The sequence below is a fragment of the Anomaloglossus baeobatrachus genome, chromosome 1, assembly GCF_048569485.1.
Source record: "Anomaloglossus baeobatrachus isolate aAnoBae1 chromosome 1, aAnoBae1.hap1, whole genome shotgun sequence".
NCBI classification, from domain to species: domain Eukaryota; kingdom Metazoa; phylum Chordata; class Amphibia; order Anura; family Aromobatidae; genus Anomaloglossus; species Anomaloglossus baeobatrachus.
Genome location: NC_134353.1, coordinates 453,597,347 through 453,614,833, shown reverse-complemented (window position 1 = coordinate 453,614,833; position 17,487 = coordinate 453,597,347). Strand labels below are relative to the sequence as shown.

Sequence of the window (17,487 nt, the reverse complement as noted above, 5' to 3'; positions counted from 1 at the left end):
TATGAATGACGTAGGATGAGTCATCCAGATGAAGCACGAAGGAGGACGGCAATCGCAAGAAAAGAGCACGCACCAGATCAAGACCAGCAATACCCATTAGACTGACCACCCCACTGGTGAGTATAATAAAGGTCTTTTTTTACATTATACAGAGTGGCCTGGGTACTTACAGTACATACAGCATTCTAGAATACTGTATGTAAGTACCCAGGCCACTCTGTATAAGGGCTTACTGGTGCTGGCCGCAGTTTATAGGGGTCAAATTTGGTGACAGGTTCCCTTTAAATTATTTACCGGCCATAATATGAACTTTCACAGCTGTGGAGATAGAAATATTATGTTTTTATAAACATTGCCTATTTTTTAGCCCTCCTAGGGAACTTCAAGCGGAGATAATTTAATCGCATGAAGAATATACTTCAATACCGCAATTGACAATCTCCTATGAAACCCAACAATAGGTCAATGGCAACCCATAGGAAACCGGCAATCACATTTTGGAAAGCGAGAAAAATGGATGCTGGTATACTCATGCATCAGAAAACAAACCTATAAATGAAAACATCAATGACTGACTTCTAAACAGATAGTACCAATCACTGCTTTTTATCTCCAGCCAGTCTTGTTAGGCTGGGTTCACACATAGCGACAGGGACAACGACGTCGCTGTTACGTCACCATTTCCTGTGACTTAACAGCGACCTTGCATGTTGCTGTTATGATCGCTGCTTAGCTGTCAAACACAGCGACGCAGCAGCGATCATAACGTCGCAACATGTGCAGAGAGCAGGGAGCCGCGCACACTGCTTAGCGCTGGCTCCCTGCTCTCCTAGCTACAGTACACATCGGGTTAATTAACCCGATGTGTACTGCAGCTACATGTGCAGAGAGCAGGAGCCGGCAGCACAGGCAGCGTGAGAGCGGCGGAGGCTGGTAACGAAGGTAAATATCGGGTAACCACCTTGGTTACCCGATGTTTACCCTGGTTACAGCTTACCGCAGCTGCCAGACGCCAGCTCCTGCTCCCTGCTTGCTTCATTTCGTCGCTCTCTCGCTGTCACACACAGCGATCTGTGCACAGCGGGAGAGCAACAATAAAAAAAGGAACCAGGGCTGTGTGTAACGAGCAGCGATCTCACAGCAGGGGCCAGATCGCTGCTCAGTGTCACACACAGCGAGATCGCTAATGAGGTCACTGCTGCGTCACAAAAACCGTGACTCAGCAGCGATCTCAGCAGCGATCTCGCTGTGTGTGTGAAGCACCCCTTAGAGGCAGATGTGGGCTGTATAACACAGTTGGCACCTGCACTGTATACTCCATACACGCACACCCTGACCCTGATGTACATGTACAAAGGAATTACGGTGTCTCAAAGAAATAGTTGCTTTCGGCAGTATAATTTGAATTTTATTGAAAATGGATGGCTTATTGTTGCTTATGCTAGTACTGTTCATTATGGTTTTCTAACTCCAACCTGTGATCACTTAATCTTTTAAAACATTTGAACCCTCTAAAATCTCAAACTCAGAAAAAAATTGCTTACCATGTACCACTGCTTATGGAACAAGGGATCTGTGGGTATCACATTGATCTGTCTTTTTGTTCTTTTCTTTACAGTCTGCTGCTCAAACCAATGAACCTGGAGGTTAAAGGAAAACATGTTAAAGGGGTTGTGTCATGATTACGTAGTTCACCAGTTCTGCGCCTCCTGTCTTCCTGCTTGCTAGAGTGTGGTGTACGCATAGCTCACTGACAATTCAGACTAGTGAAATTGTCGCATTGCTGGTCTGAATTGTGCATTCTTCAATTCTGCTATATCAGGGAGTTTTGCCCCTGAAGCATCATAGGAGTGCAGTGGCACTGAAGCTGGCCAGATCCAGTGACCTAAGCTAGCTTCAGAGCAATGATTACTAGCTGTATTGCAAAGAGCTTGTAAGCACTGCACTGCTTTCCTAGGAAACCTGCCATGACTGATGGCCACTGATGCAATGGCTGGTAAAATAGTCAACATGCAGTAAACAAAATAAAAATCCCTCTGTTCCTGTGAATAGAGAGGATTTTTAATAATAAGTAAATTGAAAAGTTGCTTGTTTTACAACAACTTAGCTATTTTACGCATTAAAGAACTTGAAAATTACCATGGCCCTGTGCGCACTAGAAAATAGAATTTTCTTAAGAAAATTCCGCACCCTCTGAAAGATTACCGCACCTGTGGTAAAAAAAACAGCAGCAAACCGCACCCAAAAACCATATCTGGTTTTACCGCGGTTTGGCCGCAGGTTGGTACCTCTGTTTTTATGCATTCAATGCAATAAAACACATTGAAAAAAAAAAATATATATGTGTTTCCTGCCCCCCCCCCGACAGTATTTCTCATACAGCAGTGACCCTGCGTGACCTTGACTCTGAGTTCTTGCAGGGTCACTGCCGGTCGGTGACGTCACTCTATTACCGCTTGTGAGGCCCTGAAGTTCTCGCGAGTGGTAATGTGTTCACATCACCGACTGAGAAATGTCCTGGAGTTACCCCTGCAGCCGCGTTCACCACGGGGCTGCATTGAGTACAATGTCTCAGACGCCGCCTGATCAGTATGCAAGCGTCGTGGGACCTCGTGTGGATTACGTTGGAACTGGAGGGGTGTTTGGTGAAATAATAAAGTGGTGAAAGAGGGGGCTTTTTTGTTTTTTATTTCAAATAAAGGATTTTTCAGTGTATGTGTTTATTCACTTTCACTTACAGATTAGTAATGGCGTGTCATAGACGCTGCAATTACTAATCTTGGACTTAGTGGCAGCTATGGGCTGCTATTAATTACTTATTACTCCGATTGCCACCGCATCACGGCAATTGGGAAGGGTCAGTAACACGCCAGGACTGTCGCATAATGAATGCGACATTCTTGGGGCAGCTGCAGGCTGATATTCTTGGCTGCGGGAGGGGGGGCAATAGCCATGGCCCTCAACCACCCCAGCCTGAGAATACCAGGCCACCACTGTGTGCTTACCTTGGCTGGACGGTAAAAATATGGCGGAGCCCACGTTTTTTTTTTTTTCGTTTTTTATTTTTAATATGTACGTTTCTGATGCCTATGTGTATTATACATGTATGTGTCTGTGTGTAAGTGTGATGTGTATGTGTTTACCCGCTGCTTAACTTCCTCTTCCTGTCCTAATGACATCACTTCCTTGCAAAACGCAGGGTAGTGATGATCATTAAGTCCCTAAAAACGCTAAATACCGCGGGAATAACGCAGGAAAACGCAATGAAACGCACATAATATGCTACTTGCGTTATTCCCTATATATACCTCAAAAAGACTCCCTAAGGCGAGGAAGGCAGAAGACTTGCCTTTAAAAATCAAAACACCGTATAAAGATAAAATAAATATATTTTATTCACAAATTGATTAAAAATTGACAATTAAAAACAATAAGGAAGCAAAAAATGTAAATAGAAAGGGTAAATCTGTGGGACATTTTATGCGAAAAAAATACCAGAGGGACTACTATAAAAAGGCAAAACAGTTATAGAATATCAAGTATGATGCTCATAAATAGTAAAAAAAAAAGTCCATTATATATCACAGCTTATTCATAATTAATATCTATGAGGGGCAATGACAAGGAGTATAAATAGGGATTGTAAAAAAGCATATAAATAGTCTTAATCCAGCGTAATTCCAATATTTATACCAAAAATAAAGTGCCTAGTGCTTAATAAATAAGAGGAGTGATGCTGGATCTTAGAATAGATATTATGCCAGCAGGGCAGATCAAAGTATTGTAGTGCGCCTGCGCAGGACCAGGGAGTGTGTATGACGTAGACGCGTCATGCACACAGGCTTCAGAAGAAGGAGGACAAAGATGGCCGAAAGAGGCGGTACTGGCACCGGACAATGGAGACGCCTCCGTGACCCAAGTCCACCGCAGAGCGACCGTTAGGCAAGTATTATAAAGTGTTTTTTATGTATTCACATTGGCCTGGGCTCATATATACAGCATGTTAGAATGCTGTATATAAGAGCCCTGTGGTGGTGGCCGCAGCTTATAGCCAAAAAAAAGTGATGACAGGTTCCCTTTAATACTAAGATTATACCACAGACTTGAAACAAAGGGGAGTCTTCTAAAATAAAAAATCAATTCTTTGCAACCTTATGGATGATTCTTGTTTTCAATCCTGGTTTTCTTGTTTTCTGCTGAAGAAACTATCCTAGAGGCAGATGGTGGCGGAATAGCCTGTATTAAACACATATGACTACTGCTCAAGGTGGTGCTGGCTGGTCGCAATGATAGAACAGACACAGTCCAGTTGGCTGCAACATTACAACACTGAAGGGGGTGCAGAGGTGTAAGGTTGTGCGAGGGGACATCAGAGCTTGGGTTGCATTGCATCTCTACCTTTTCTAAAGTTAGTCTGCAGGAATCATCAATTTAACAATTCTACTCAAAAACTAAATTGCAACTGCCTCCAATGGGAATGAAACAAATTCATTTTATTACCTGCCCTGCTCTATGTGAGAGGATGGTCAGCCATGTTGTACTGAGCAGCCATGTTGTACTCAGATTATGGGACAATTTGAACAGACTAACTTTGCAGCTAATGAGATGCATAAGTGAAATTTCTCCACAGAATGGAGCCATAAAATGACCTCAGTGCCATTTAGCAAGAATAGAAAAAAATCCATGACTGACACAGCCTCAGGACTATCAGACTAATTATGTGGCATTATATGGTAGAAAATAGTGAATATAGTGGGTAATACAAGAACCAGAACCATAAGCCTGTCAATATTAAGAGTAATGGGAGCATACTAAGAGCAGTGATGTGATTAATGATGTTAGTGGATAAGAACATGGAGATTTAGGGTTTATAATGGAATTAGGTATTAATGTTCATGTATATCGACATATTGGACTTGTGCCTTGTCTTAAAATATACGCTCCTTCTGCTACAGTATGATGTAACTTATGTACACCTTTTTTTGCAATATGTAGCTCTTTGTCTAACCAAGTATAAAAAGCCCCTACCCTATAGTTCATGGCCATATAGCCAGACCACCCATTGCCTTCATATCTGGACACATGGGCGTCTGTGTGCCTTGTAGCCTGTATCTGCTCTGTTGCGTACTATGAATAGAGATGAGCGATGTTCGAGGTTCGCCAATTTCACGTTCGAGTGATTTTTGGGTGTGTTCGAGTTGTTCAACGAACTCGAACGATTTGCTAAAAGTTCAGCAGTTTGAGTTGCGTTCGAGAACGGTTCGAGCACCAAAAGTGTGGCTTTTCACAGTAAGTATGTGCGCACCTTGCATATCTGCATGCGTCCCCAGCACAATCCCTCTCTCTTTCCTACTCACCGATCACAGTCGTGTCACTGCACAGCTGTCACAAATATCAAGCGGCATTTCCTCTTTTGAAAATGGCTGCCGCTTCATTATTCAATTAGTTATTCCGTGCTTTCTCTGCCCACGGGTGCCCATGATTGGTTGCAGTTAGACACGACCCCACGATGAGTGACAGCTGTCTCACTGTAACCAATCACAGCCGCCGGCGGGCGGGTCTATATCGTGCAGTAAAATAAATAAATAAATAATAAAAAAAATGCGGTTCCCCCCATATTTGATACCAGCCAGGATAAAGCCACACGGCTGGAGGCTGGTATTGTCAGGATGGAGAGCACCACATTATGGGGAGCCCACCACCCTAACAATATCAGCAGGCAGCAGCCCGGAATTGCCGCATCCATTAGATGCGGCAGTCCCGGGACTCTACCCAGCTCATCCCGAATTGCCCTGGTGCAGTGGCAATCGGGGTAATAAGGAGTTAATCATGACAGGCGTCTCCCCGAGATACCTTCCATGATTAAACTGTAAGTGAAAGTAAAGAAACACACACAACGAAAAATCCTTTATTTGGAATAAAAGACAAAAAAAACACATCATTTACCTTTTTATTAATCCCCAAACAACAATCCAGGTCTGAAGTAATCCACACGACAGTCAGCTCTGCTACATGAAGATGACAGGGAGCAATCTGTGTCCTCTCCACATAGCACCTGAAGTGAGCCGCGCTGTCACTGGACTTCACTCTGCAATGCAAAGGTCAAGATAACCAAATCTTCCTATGTTTCTCATTAGAGCCAGTGGCTCAATGGTTAGAGCTCTCGCCTAAGAAGCATAAGTTCACGAGTTCAAGTCCCGGCAGCCCCGGTAAAAAATGTAATTTATTTTTAAATTATAATTATTCATTAATAATTATAATTTAATGTAATTATGCACTGAGGGGAGGAGCCAGACATCAGCTGTGAGCCACGGGACACACCTCTAAAATCGGAGCAGTTCACAGAATTAGGCTGCATTGCTCTCTCTCTTGCTCTCTCTCTTACTCTCTCTCTTACTCTCTCTCTTACTCTCTCCCTCTCTTTTTTTCTCTCTCCCTTTTTCTCCGTCTCTCTTTTTCCCTCTCTCTTCTCACTCTCTTCACTCTCTTTCCTTTCTCTCTTTCTCAGACCTGGCGATGATCAGCTGATACGGTCACCTGACGGAATCAGCTGACACTATAAGTCGAGCGGTGAGGCCGGCTTTTTACCGCCCGGCCGGCTAAACAATCAGCTGATGCTTTCGGAGAGGAGCCTGTTGAAAAATAAATGATGGTCCAACTAAACGCAAACCGGATGGAATAGCATGCCGCTGCAAGATGCTGTGGTAGGCATGCTGGTTCTGTGTGCCTTCAATTTTGAATAAATCCCCAACAGTGTCACCAGCAAAGCACCCCCACACCGTCACACCTCCTCCTCCATGCTTCACGGTGAGAACCAGCCATGTAGAGTCCTGACACGGTGGTTGGATCCAAAGATCTCAAATTTGGACTCATCAGATCAATGCACAGATTTCCACTGGTCTAATATCCATTCCTTGTGTTCTTTAGCCCAAACAAGTCTCTTCTGCTTGTTGTCTGTCCTTAGCAGTGGTTACCTAGCAGCTATTTTACCATGAAGGCCTGCTGCACAAAGTCTCCTCTTAACAGTTGTTCTAGAGATGAGAAGGTGTGTCCAAACTTTTGGTGTGTACTGTATTACATACATACATTATACATATATTATGGCCATGATATGTACAAATGTTAGTAAGGGTGCTACAACAGTAACAAGATGTGTAATAAAAAGAAAGAAGTCAAAAAAGGCAATAAAAATAGCAAAGTGAACACCAAAAAAATATATGTAAAGTTTATTAATAAACAGCAAATCAACAGTTCATAATTAAAACCAATTATAAAGATACTCCATCACTGACATTATAGATATAGAGTGCAATATTATTGCACATGTACCCAATCCACTGTGCAAAGTGACTCGTGCTGAGCAAAATGCAAAATGCAACTAACTCCTATCTAGTGCCAATACATCGGACTTTATACCTAAACTAATTTCCAAACATGGAATAACAAGCAGGAGGCCCATAAATAATCTGGCAACAATTCAACTAAATAGCTGCACATACAAGATAAAATTACAAAATATCAGCATCAGAGCTGAGCAAACAAAGGATTATTAGGATTCTGTTTCTATATCTAAAATAATGAAGTGCAAGCATTAGTGAATAAATGTAAGATGCCAAGACAAAATAATGCCCTAATGTCAATCACAAAAAGATTTATAATGAACCCATAACATGAGACCCAAGCAGTTGGAGAATACAGCAAATAGCTGAAATGTAAGAGTAAGGGCTCATGCGCACGTTGCGTAATAGCATGCATTTACATTGCGTATTGCACTGCAGTGTAAATGCATGCGTCCCGCGTCCCCTACACAATCTATGAAGATTGTGCGTAATCCGTGCACATGTTGCTTTTTTGAAAGCAGCGATTTGGATGCTAAAATTCTGACCCAAATCCGTGCGTTCAGAAAAGCAGCATGACCGTTTTTGTGTTAACAAATTAATTGACTTTATATATGTGGACACTCCCATTTTATAGCAATATCAATTAAATGAAAAAACTTTGTAAGATAATTTTTTCAAAAAAGGAGCAAAAAGTCCTGAGTAATCAATACAATCTTTATTTAATATATATATATATATATAAAAAAAAATAAAAAAAAATAAAATATCAACACATACTTTAAAAAGAGATGTATACAGCAACAGAACAGACTAGCAGCATAATATTATTGCACATGTACCCAATCCACTGTGCAAAGTGACTCGTGCTGAGCAAAATGCAAAATGCAATTAACTCCTATCTAGTGCCAATACATCGGACTTTATACCTAAACTAATTTCCAAACATGGAATAACAAGCAGGAGGCCCATAAATAATCTGGCAACAATGGAGCTTAAATTATTACCGCACAGAAAAATTTATTGAAGTCACTGCATTATGTGAACATATGAATACTATGCCATGTAACCCAGTTGCAAATGAATGGTGGAGTCGTTACCCAGTTGCATCCATAGATGGCGCTAAAGTCCAACTTATAAGTGGGACCGGTACAAGTAAATACTAAGCATATAATTAGGTCAGCTGGCAGCTGCCGACAGCTCCCGATCGGGAAAAAGTATCTTGTCTAGCAGACGCCACGCTGACAAATTACTGGGACGATATCCACCAGTCAAAAGCATAAAGTCAAAAGCATCCCGTTGAAGCGGGTAGCGAAACGTACGTCGGGGTAAGAGACTGGCGGCTTCTTACTACAATATACCCAGGTAACTTTATGCTTATGAGTGGTGGATATCGTCCCAGTAATTTGTCAGCGTGGCGTCTGCTAGACAAGATACTTTTTCCCGTTCGGGAGCTGTCTGCAGCTGCCAGCTGACCTAATTATATGCTTAGTATTTACTTGTACCGGTCCCGCTTATAAGTTGGACTTTAGCGCCATCTATGGATGCAACTGGGTAACAACTCCACCATTCATTTGCAACTGGGTTACATGGTATAGTATTCATATGTTCACATAATGCAGTGACTTCAATAAATTTTTCTGTGCGGTGATAATTTAAGCTCCATTGTTGCCAGATTATTTATGGGCCTCCTGCTGGTTATTCCATGTTTGGAAATTAGTTTAGGTATAAAGTCCGATGTATTGGCACTAGATAGGAGTTAATTGCATTTTGCTCAGCACGAGTCACTTTGCACAGTGGATTGGGTACATGTGCAATAATATTATGCTGCTAGTCTGTTCTGTTGCTGTATATATCTCTTTTTAAAGTATGTGTTGATATATTTTTTTATATATATATATATATATATATATATATATATATATATATATTAAATAAAGATTGTATCGATTACTCAGGACTTTTTTCTCCTTTTTTGAAAAAATGATCTTACAAAGTTTTTTCATTCAATTGATATGTCAATTAATTTGTATGCTTTGGATGCGGCTCCCGCTCTGTCTATGGGAGAAACAGCATCCGTAGCGCATGGAATCGGCATCTAATCTGCTGAAACACTGCATCTATTATGCAGTGTTTCTATAGCGATTTGAAGCGCACATGTGCTGTCAAATCGCTGCAGAAATTTCAGCATTTACGTGCGAACAAGCCCTAAGAGCGTATCGCTCTGAGGGCAGCTTCATCAGAAACGAGATATAAGTGCTTCCCAATAAATTAGAATATCATCAGAAATGTAATTTATTTTAGTTATTCAATACAAAAGTGAAACACGTATTATATAGAGCCATTACACACAGAGGGATCTATTTCAAGTGTTTATTTCTGTTAATGTTGAGGACTATGGCTTACAGCCAATGAAAGCCCAAAAATCATTATCTCAGAAAATTAGAATTACCACAAAACACCTGCAAAGGCTTCCTAAGCATTTACAATGGTCCCTTAGTCTGGTTGAGTAGGCTACACAATCATGGGGAAGACTGCTGACTTCACAGATGTTCAAAAGGCAGTCATTGACACACTCCCCAAGGAGGGTAATCCACAAAAGGTTATTGCTAAAGAAGCTGGCTGTTCACAGAGTGCTGTATCCAAGCATATTAATGCAAAGTTGAGTGGAAGGAAAAAGTGTGGTAGAAAAAGGTGTACAAGCAACCAGAATAACTGCAGCGTTCATAGGATTGTTAAGAAAGGCAATTCAAAAATTTGGGGGAGATTCACAAGGAGTGGATTGCTGCTGGAGTCAAAGCTTCAAGAGCCACACACAGCTGTATCCAGGACACGGGCTACAACTGTTGCATTCCTTGTGTCAAGCCACTGATGACCAATAGACAACACTAGAAGCATCTTACCTGGGCCAAGGAGAAACAGAACTGGACTGTTTCTCAGTGATCCAAGGTGTTGTTTTCAGATGAAAGTAAATTGTGCATTCCAATTGGAAATCAAGGTCCGAGAGTCTGGAGGAAGAGTGGAGAGGTCACAATCCAGCTGCTTGAAGTCTAGTGTGAAGTTTCCACAATCAGTGATGGTTTGGGGAGCCATGTCATCTGCTGCTGTAGGTCCACTGTGTTTTATCAAGAGTAAAGTCAACGCAGCCATCTAAGAGGAAATTTTACAGCACGTCATGCTTAACTCTGCTGACAAGCTTTTTGGAGATGGAAATTTCATTTTCCAGCAGGACTTGGCACCTGTCCACACTGCCAAAAGTACCAATACCTGGTTTAATAACCACAGTATCACTGTGCTTGATTGGCCAGCAAACTCTCCTGACCTAAACCCCTTAGAGAATCGATGGGGTATTATCAAGAGGAAGATGAGACACCAGACCTAACAATGTAGACGAGCTGATGGCTGCTATCAAAGCAACCAGGGCTTCCATAACACCTCAGCAGTGCCACAGGCAGATCGCCTTCATGCCATGCTGCATTGCTGCAGTAATTCATGCAAAAGGAGCCTCGACCAAGTATTGAGTGCATTTACTGTACAGACTTTTCAGTAGGCGCCAATATTTATGAGTTAAAAATCATTTTTTTTTTCAGTTGGTCTTATACAATATTCTAATTTTCTGAGATACTGTCATTTGGTTTTTCATTGGCTGTAAGCCATAATCATTAACATTAACAGAAGTAAACACTTGAAATAGATTTTATATATATATATATTATATATATATATATATATATATATATATATATATATATATAATGTGTGTGTTTCCCTTTTAGTATTGAATTACTGAAATAAAGTAACGTTTTGATAATATTCTAATTTGAGAAGCACTTGTATCTGGCATTATTGTGTCTTAGCACCTTACATCTATTCACAGGCACATGCACCTTATATATTATTTTGTTTAGGCTGGAGACACACTTGGGTGTGACTCGCATAAGGTTCGCACTGCCCTCACCGGCCAACGGCTCTTCTGGCAGGAGCATGTCAGCTTCATGTATTTCTTTGCTGTTGACACATCTAGGTCAGGAAAGCCGCTAGTCGGTCCAAGCAGTGCAATTCGATACTTGCACGAGTCACACACAAGTGTGACTCCAGCCTTATATGCACACATTATATTTATTATTAGATAATTGGATATACATACACCATACTAACAATAAGACTGCACATTAATACTTGTACTGCCTTTTTTCTCTTATTTTTTTGTTCTATAAGAAATGTGATACTCATGGGACTGATCATCACCACTTTGTAATGCCATGTACAGCTGGACAGTCACAACCGATGTCTTGACATGTTTCAAGCATTTCATATTCACAGTGTCACATTCCGTAAAATGCCCATAGGCAAAATTACCTGAGGTTCTTTTTTAAGCCGGACTTGTCTTCCCCAGTGAGGTCTATGAGATTGTTTTTGCACGCCTCGATGTTGCAAATGGTAGAAATGACTGTCGTGTACTACCTGTACAAAAGACATATGAGCGCTTCACTTAGGGCATCAGTATATATTTTGCTCTTTAATAACCACATTACAAATTTCTGATTCTTTCTACCATGAGAATGAGGCCTTACATCAAAAACGATCAAGCATATCCAAAAGGTGAGACTCACATTTCTCAGACATGTATGACAAAATGTCTGAGTTGGGAATATACCTTTAAGGCTTGAAACACACGTCCGTAGAAAACACGTGCGTGTCTCGCGGTTCGTTTTTCAGGTCCGTGTTCCATTTTTGATGTCAGTTTCTCCAGTATGTATGACATCAATGTGATGGCGTATGCTTGCCGTGCGTGCATGTTGAATGTCAGTGTATGCGTGAGAAACGTACGTGTCATGCCCGTGTGCAGTCCGTGTGTCTTGAGCCATATCACCATTATAAAAAATAAAAAAACGCACACGGACCGTACGGACAGCACACGTACATGGTCCGTGTCACGTACGTGCAGACACAGACCCATTGACTTTAGTGGGTCTGTGTCTGTGTGATGCCGGCGAAACGCGGACATGTCATCAGTGTAAAAAAACGCACACATGTACAAACCACACGGACACACGTTCCGTGTGGCTTTACGTGTGTGTGTGCCTGTTACCATAGGGTAACATTGGTGCACGTGTGTTCGTGCCGTCGGTACGTGTCAAAAAGTCTCAAACATGTACCGGCGGCACAGATGTGTGTTGAAGGCCTAAAAGAGGTAATAATACCTAAAATAACTAAAATGTGCTCCAAAAATACTTGACTCTTTCTATTAATTTATATGCAAAAACAACTTTGTTGCTCATATGTTCAGATTGACCTTTTTTTACATTTTTAAACAGCTTCAGGTAATCAAAAGCGGTTAAAAGAAGCCAGCAGAGACCATTCATCAGACGTTTTCAGCTACAACACTGCCCCAAACTGTGAGGAGTGTTTTGGAACAGATTCTCTTCAATATCCTCCTCAAAAACTCTTGAAAAACCATTGCTTCTCATTTTTATGGGAAATCAACTTTAATCTTTTTATGAGGAGGTTTTTTCAGCATTTGTGTATGTTATGAAGAGGTTTTGAAAAATGCCTGGTGACGAAAAGAAAGTGCATGTCACTTATTTTAAGCAAATCCCAAAGTCAATATCTCAAAACTACGCACTGTCCAATCAAAAGGTTGCAAAAATGATTCAGAAAAAAAAATTCTTCCAAAATTCTAAGGCCCAAACTCAAAGGTTTTAAGTCAGAAAACTGGAGAATTTTGACATATTCACAGCAGTTTCTCCCAACTCCATGAAAATCGGTGGAGTGAAGTCGGACAGGGGTGTGACGCCACAGCTCATCTAATTTTGATAAGCTATGGCGTACCTTTCACCAGAAATCTTACTTCAGTACCTGACTGGAATATAACGTGTGGCATGGTGCTAGATTTCTTAATGGATCAGAAGTGTCTGATTCTACCACGCCCCTCATCAAGATTATGAAAAAATGCTGGTTTTAAATATTCAAAGCCAAAGTCTCCTCAGGAACCTCAGGAAAAGAAGAACCATTCCAAAATCTGCCAGTCAGAGAAGCTTTTCCTGAAGCGGTTTATGCTTGAAACGTCTTAAAATACTGTGTGCACATAGCCTTAACCATATTGCGAAGGAAAAATGTGGCCATTCTGCTGTTGGATGCACTCTTGCTTTTGGAAAGACACCTTCCCTGCTCACACAGACTTCAATTACAGTCTACATGACTGTCATATGGCTATGAGCAGAGTGGTGTATGTACAGCCAAGGACTATGCAGCAAGCTTTGGGAAGGTAAGCGCAATGTAAAGAATTCAACAACTACTAGCCTAAAAGGTAAGGTGTCGCATTTTTTTATTTTGTATTAATAATAGTGATTATGAAATCAAGTATTTTTAATACAAAATTAAATTCACTGTTTATTTAGTTTTCATTTAATTCTAGATTTACTGAAGCACTGGGCGCTGCCATCTTGAATTTGCTGTGTGTAACGACAGTTACTCACCTCCCTGGGTTGTCCAGATCACAGCAGAGGGAGGAGATCAGTGCCATCTTTGTGGAGCTCACACCGTATGCGGTGTGCTCCACTTTCCCCATGTCACCCGCCAGGATGGATGGGGTATCGGTGCCAGACAGCGGTGATTCCACCATAACTGATCCGGGTGTGCTGTCCCCACTCTGCTGCTCACCCCCCCCACACTCTGCTGCTCACCCCCCTCCCACCCCGCTCACACCCACTCCTCTTCCTCCCTCCCTGCTCACCCTCCCTCTCCCCAGCTGCTCACCCCCCTACCCGCGTGTGCTAACCTCAGGGCTCTCCTCTTTGCTGCTTTGTACTGTGTTCACTGACAGGACGGGCTGCCGGGGGGCGCAGGTCTGAAGTTAGTGCATGCGGCTGGAAGCGGTGATCTGCAGCCTGAGCGGCATTGCATTACAGAGCACCACTCCTCGCCGCATGTCACCTCGGACCTCCGAACCCGGCCGGCAGTACAGTATATGGGTGCTCGGGATACAGTGAGGCATTGGAAAACAGTCAGTGGGGTATTGGAAAACAGTGGTGCACTATGCAGCTGGCTTTAGTGACACTTTAGACATATTAGGATCACTTTGCGGTCACCATCAAAATGGCTCCGCACTGCGATCCTAAACTTCATTCTCTCTTATCCTTTTGGAAACACTCAGAAGAGGAGGGGGAGGTGACATCACACACAGGAGAGCAGATTCTGCCCACTTTTAGGCTCTGTGCGCACTAGTGCGTTTTACCCGCGGATTTACCCGCGGATTTGCCGCGGAAATTTCTTGAGAAATGTCTGCAATCTTTGTGCAGACATTTCCCAGCAAATTCTATGAGGAAAAAAAAATAGCTGTGCGCACTATGCGGATTTTTCTCAAGAAATTTCCTTGAGAAGAATTTCTCGAGAAAATTTCTTGAGAAAATGAGCATGTCAATTCTTTTCCGCAGGTACCCTGTGGATTTCGGCAGTACAACCTGCAAAATCCGCAGGGAACCACCCGCGGGAAAATTGCGGCAAATTCGCGGTTATTCCGCGGCTAATCCGCGGCAAATCCGCATGCGGATTTGGTGCGGATTTTTTCCGGAGGTCCGGAAATCTTTCACTCCCAGAAGTTTCTCAAGAAATTTTCTTGAGAAACTTCACATTTCTAGTGCACACATAGCCTTACTGCCCTTGTAATGTGAGCTAGTTCTACAGTAGCTATACAGCAGGATTTCAGAAGCTGCTCCTCCTAGTCTTTAAGAGTGGAAAATATCAAACTTTTAATATTTTTTTTTATATTTTTCTTAATTAAAAACAAATATTATTTAAACATAACATTAAAATTTAATACTTTATATTTGAGTTATTGCAAACATTTTTTTTTGCGACACTTTCCCTTTAAACCCTTATCGACATACAAAGGGTACAGAAAGTGTTCAGACCCCTTTAAAAACACTTTCACTCTTTGTTTCATTGCAGCCATTTGGTGAATTCAAAAAAGTTCATTTTTTCTCATTAATGTACACTCTGCACCCCATCTTGACAGAAAAAAAACAGAAAAGTAGACATTTTTGCAAATTTATTAAACAAGAAAAACTGAAATATCACATGGTCATAAGTATTCAGAACCTTTGCCCAGACACTCATATTTAAGTCACATTCTGTCCATTTCCTTGTGATGGTTCTACTCCTTAATTGGAGTCCAGCTGTGTTTAATTAAACTGATAGAACTTGAAGGCACACCACCTATCTATATAAGATCTCACATCTCACAGTGCCTGTCAGACCAAATGGAAATCATGAGGTAAAAAGGATCTGCCCAAGGAGCTCAGAGACAGAATTGTGGCATGGCACAGATCACAAAATTACAAAAGAATTTCTGAAGTACTCAATGTTTCTAAGAGCACAGTGTCCTCCGTAATCCTTAAATAGAAGAAGTTTGGGACCACCAGAACTCTTCCTAGACCTGGTTGTCCTGCCAAACTGAGCAATCGTGGGAGAAGAGCCTTGGTGAGAGAAGTAAAGAACCCAAAGATGATCACTGTGGTGGAGCTCCAGAGATGCAGTAGGAAGATGGGAAAAAGTTCCACAAGGTCAACTATCATTGCAGCCCTCCACCTGTCAGGCCTTTATGGCAGAGTGGCCTGACAGAAGCCTCCCCTCAGTGCAAGACAAACAAAAGCCCACATAGAGTTTGCAAAAAAACACATGAAGGACTCCCAGACTATGAGAAATAAGATTCTCTGGTCTGATGAGACGAAGATAGAACTTTTTGGTGATAATTCTAAGTAGTATGTGTGTAGAAAACCAGGCACTGCTCATCACCTGCCCAATACAATCCCAACAGCTAAACATGGGGGTGGCAGCATCATGCTATAGGGGTGTTTTTCAGCTGCAGGGACAGGACAACTGGTTGCAATTGAAAGAAAGATTAATGCTGCCAAGTACAGAAATATCTTGGAAGAAAACCTCTTCCAGAGTGCTCTGGACCTCAGACTTGGCCGAAGGTTCATCTTCCAACAAGATAATAACCCTAAGCACACAGCTAAAATAACAAAGGAGTGGCTTCAGAACAACTCTGTGACCATTCTTGACTGGCCCAGCCATAGCCCCGACCTCAACCCAATTGAGCATCTCTGGAGAGACCTGAAAATGGCTGTCCACCAACATTCACCATCCAACCTGACGGAACTGGAGAGGATCTGCAAGTAAGAATGGCAGAGGATCCCCAAAATCAGGTGTGAAAAACTTTTTGCATCATTCCCAAGAAGACTCATGGCTGTACTAGCTCAAAAGTTGCTTCTACTCAATACTTATGACCATGTGATATTTCAGTTTTTCTTGTTTAGTAAATTTGCAAAAAGGACTACATTTCTGTTGGTTTTCCTGTCAAGATGAGGAGCAGAGTATACATTACTGAGAAAAAAATGAACTTTTTTGAATTTACCAAATGGCTGCAAGAGTGAAAGAGTGAAAAATTTATTAAAGGGGTCTAAATACTTTCCGTACCCATTGTAGATGTAGATGGAAACCCTGACGTAAGTGCTCAACATAGAGCACAGAATAAACGTGAACTTATCCAAAATGTTTTGTACCCAAATCGCCACCAATTAGCATTCAAACTCAACCCACAAAAACACAAGTTACCACTCCGGACCATCATCTGTTAATGGAAATATAGGGGATTCAATGTTACTGGTATCACAAAAGTTTCTGAAAAAGCTCTATGGCTCCCCTGTCAAAAAAGAAATCCAGCAAAATCTGTGCTCCCAAATCCACATGCCCTCCTATCTTCTGGGCCCCAAAATGTACCTATACCACAGTTAGCATCCACGTTTGGCATTGTTGTAGTGAGGAAAACCCACTTAGTTTATGGTGTGTATGTGTATGTCCCAAGAAGCATGGGCTGAGCACAATGACCGGGCACAACAATGTACTGGCCATGACAGGGCTTATCTGCAATTTTTAATTCCTGCAACATTCACTGTCGTTTGACACCATCAGTGTTTTTCAGAGACTTAGGGGTACTTTGCACGCTACGACATCGCTACTGCGATATCGTCGGGGTCAAATCGAAGGAACGCACATCTGGCGCCAGTAACGACGTCGCAACGTGTAAAGCCTAGATGCGCCGATACATGATCGCAAAGCGTCGTAAATCGGTGATCTGTATAGCGTC

General features: G+C 41.9%; 1 protein-coding gene across 1 annotated transcript in view; it reads right to left on the bottom strand.

Moving 5' to 3' along the window:
* The window catches only part of PCSK4 (proprotein convertase subtilisin/kexin type 4), a 133,289-nt gene that overhangs the window by 82,263 nt on the left and 33,539 nt on the right, over positions 1-17,487 (bottom strand). The window contains exons 2-3 of the mRNA XM_075353171.1: positions 11,697-11,801; positions 1,545-1,640 (exon numbers count right to left, since the gene is read on the bottom strand). Of these exons, the coding sequence (XP_075209286.1) occupies positions 1,545-1,640; positions 11,697-11,801 (201 nt within the window). The remainder of the gene's footprint in view (positions 1-1,544; positions 1,641-11,696; positions 11,802-17,487) is intronic.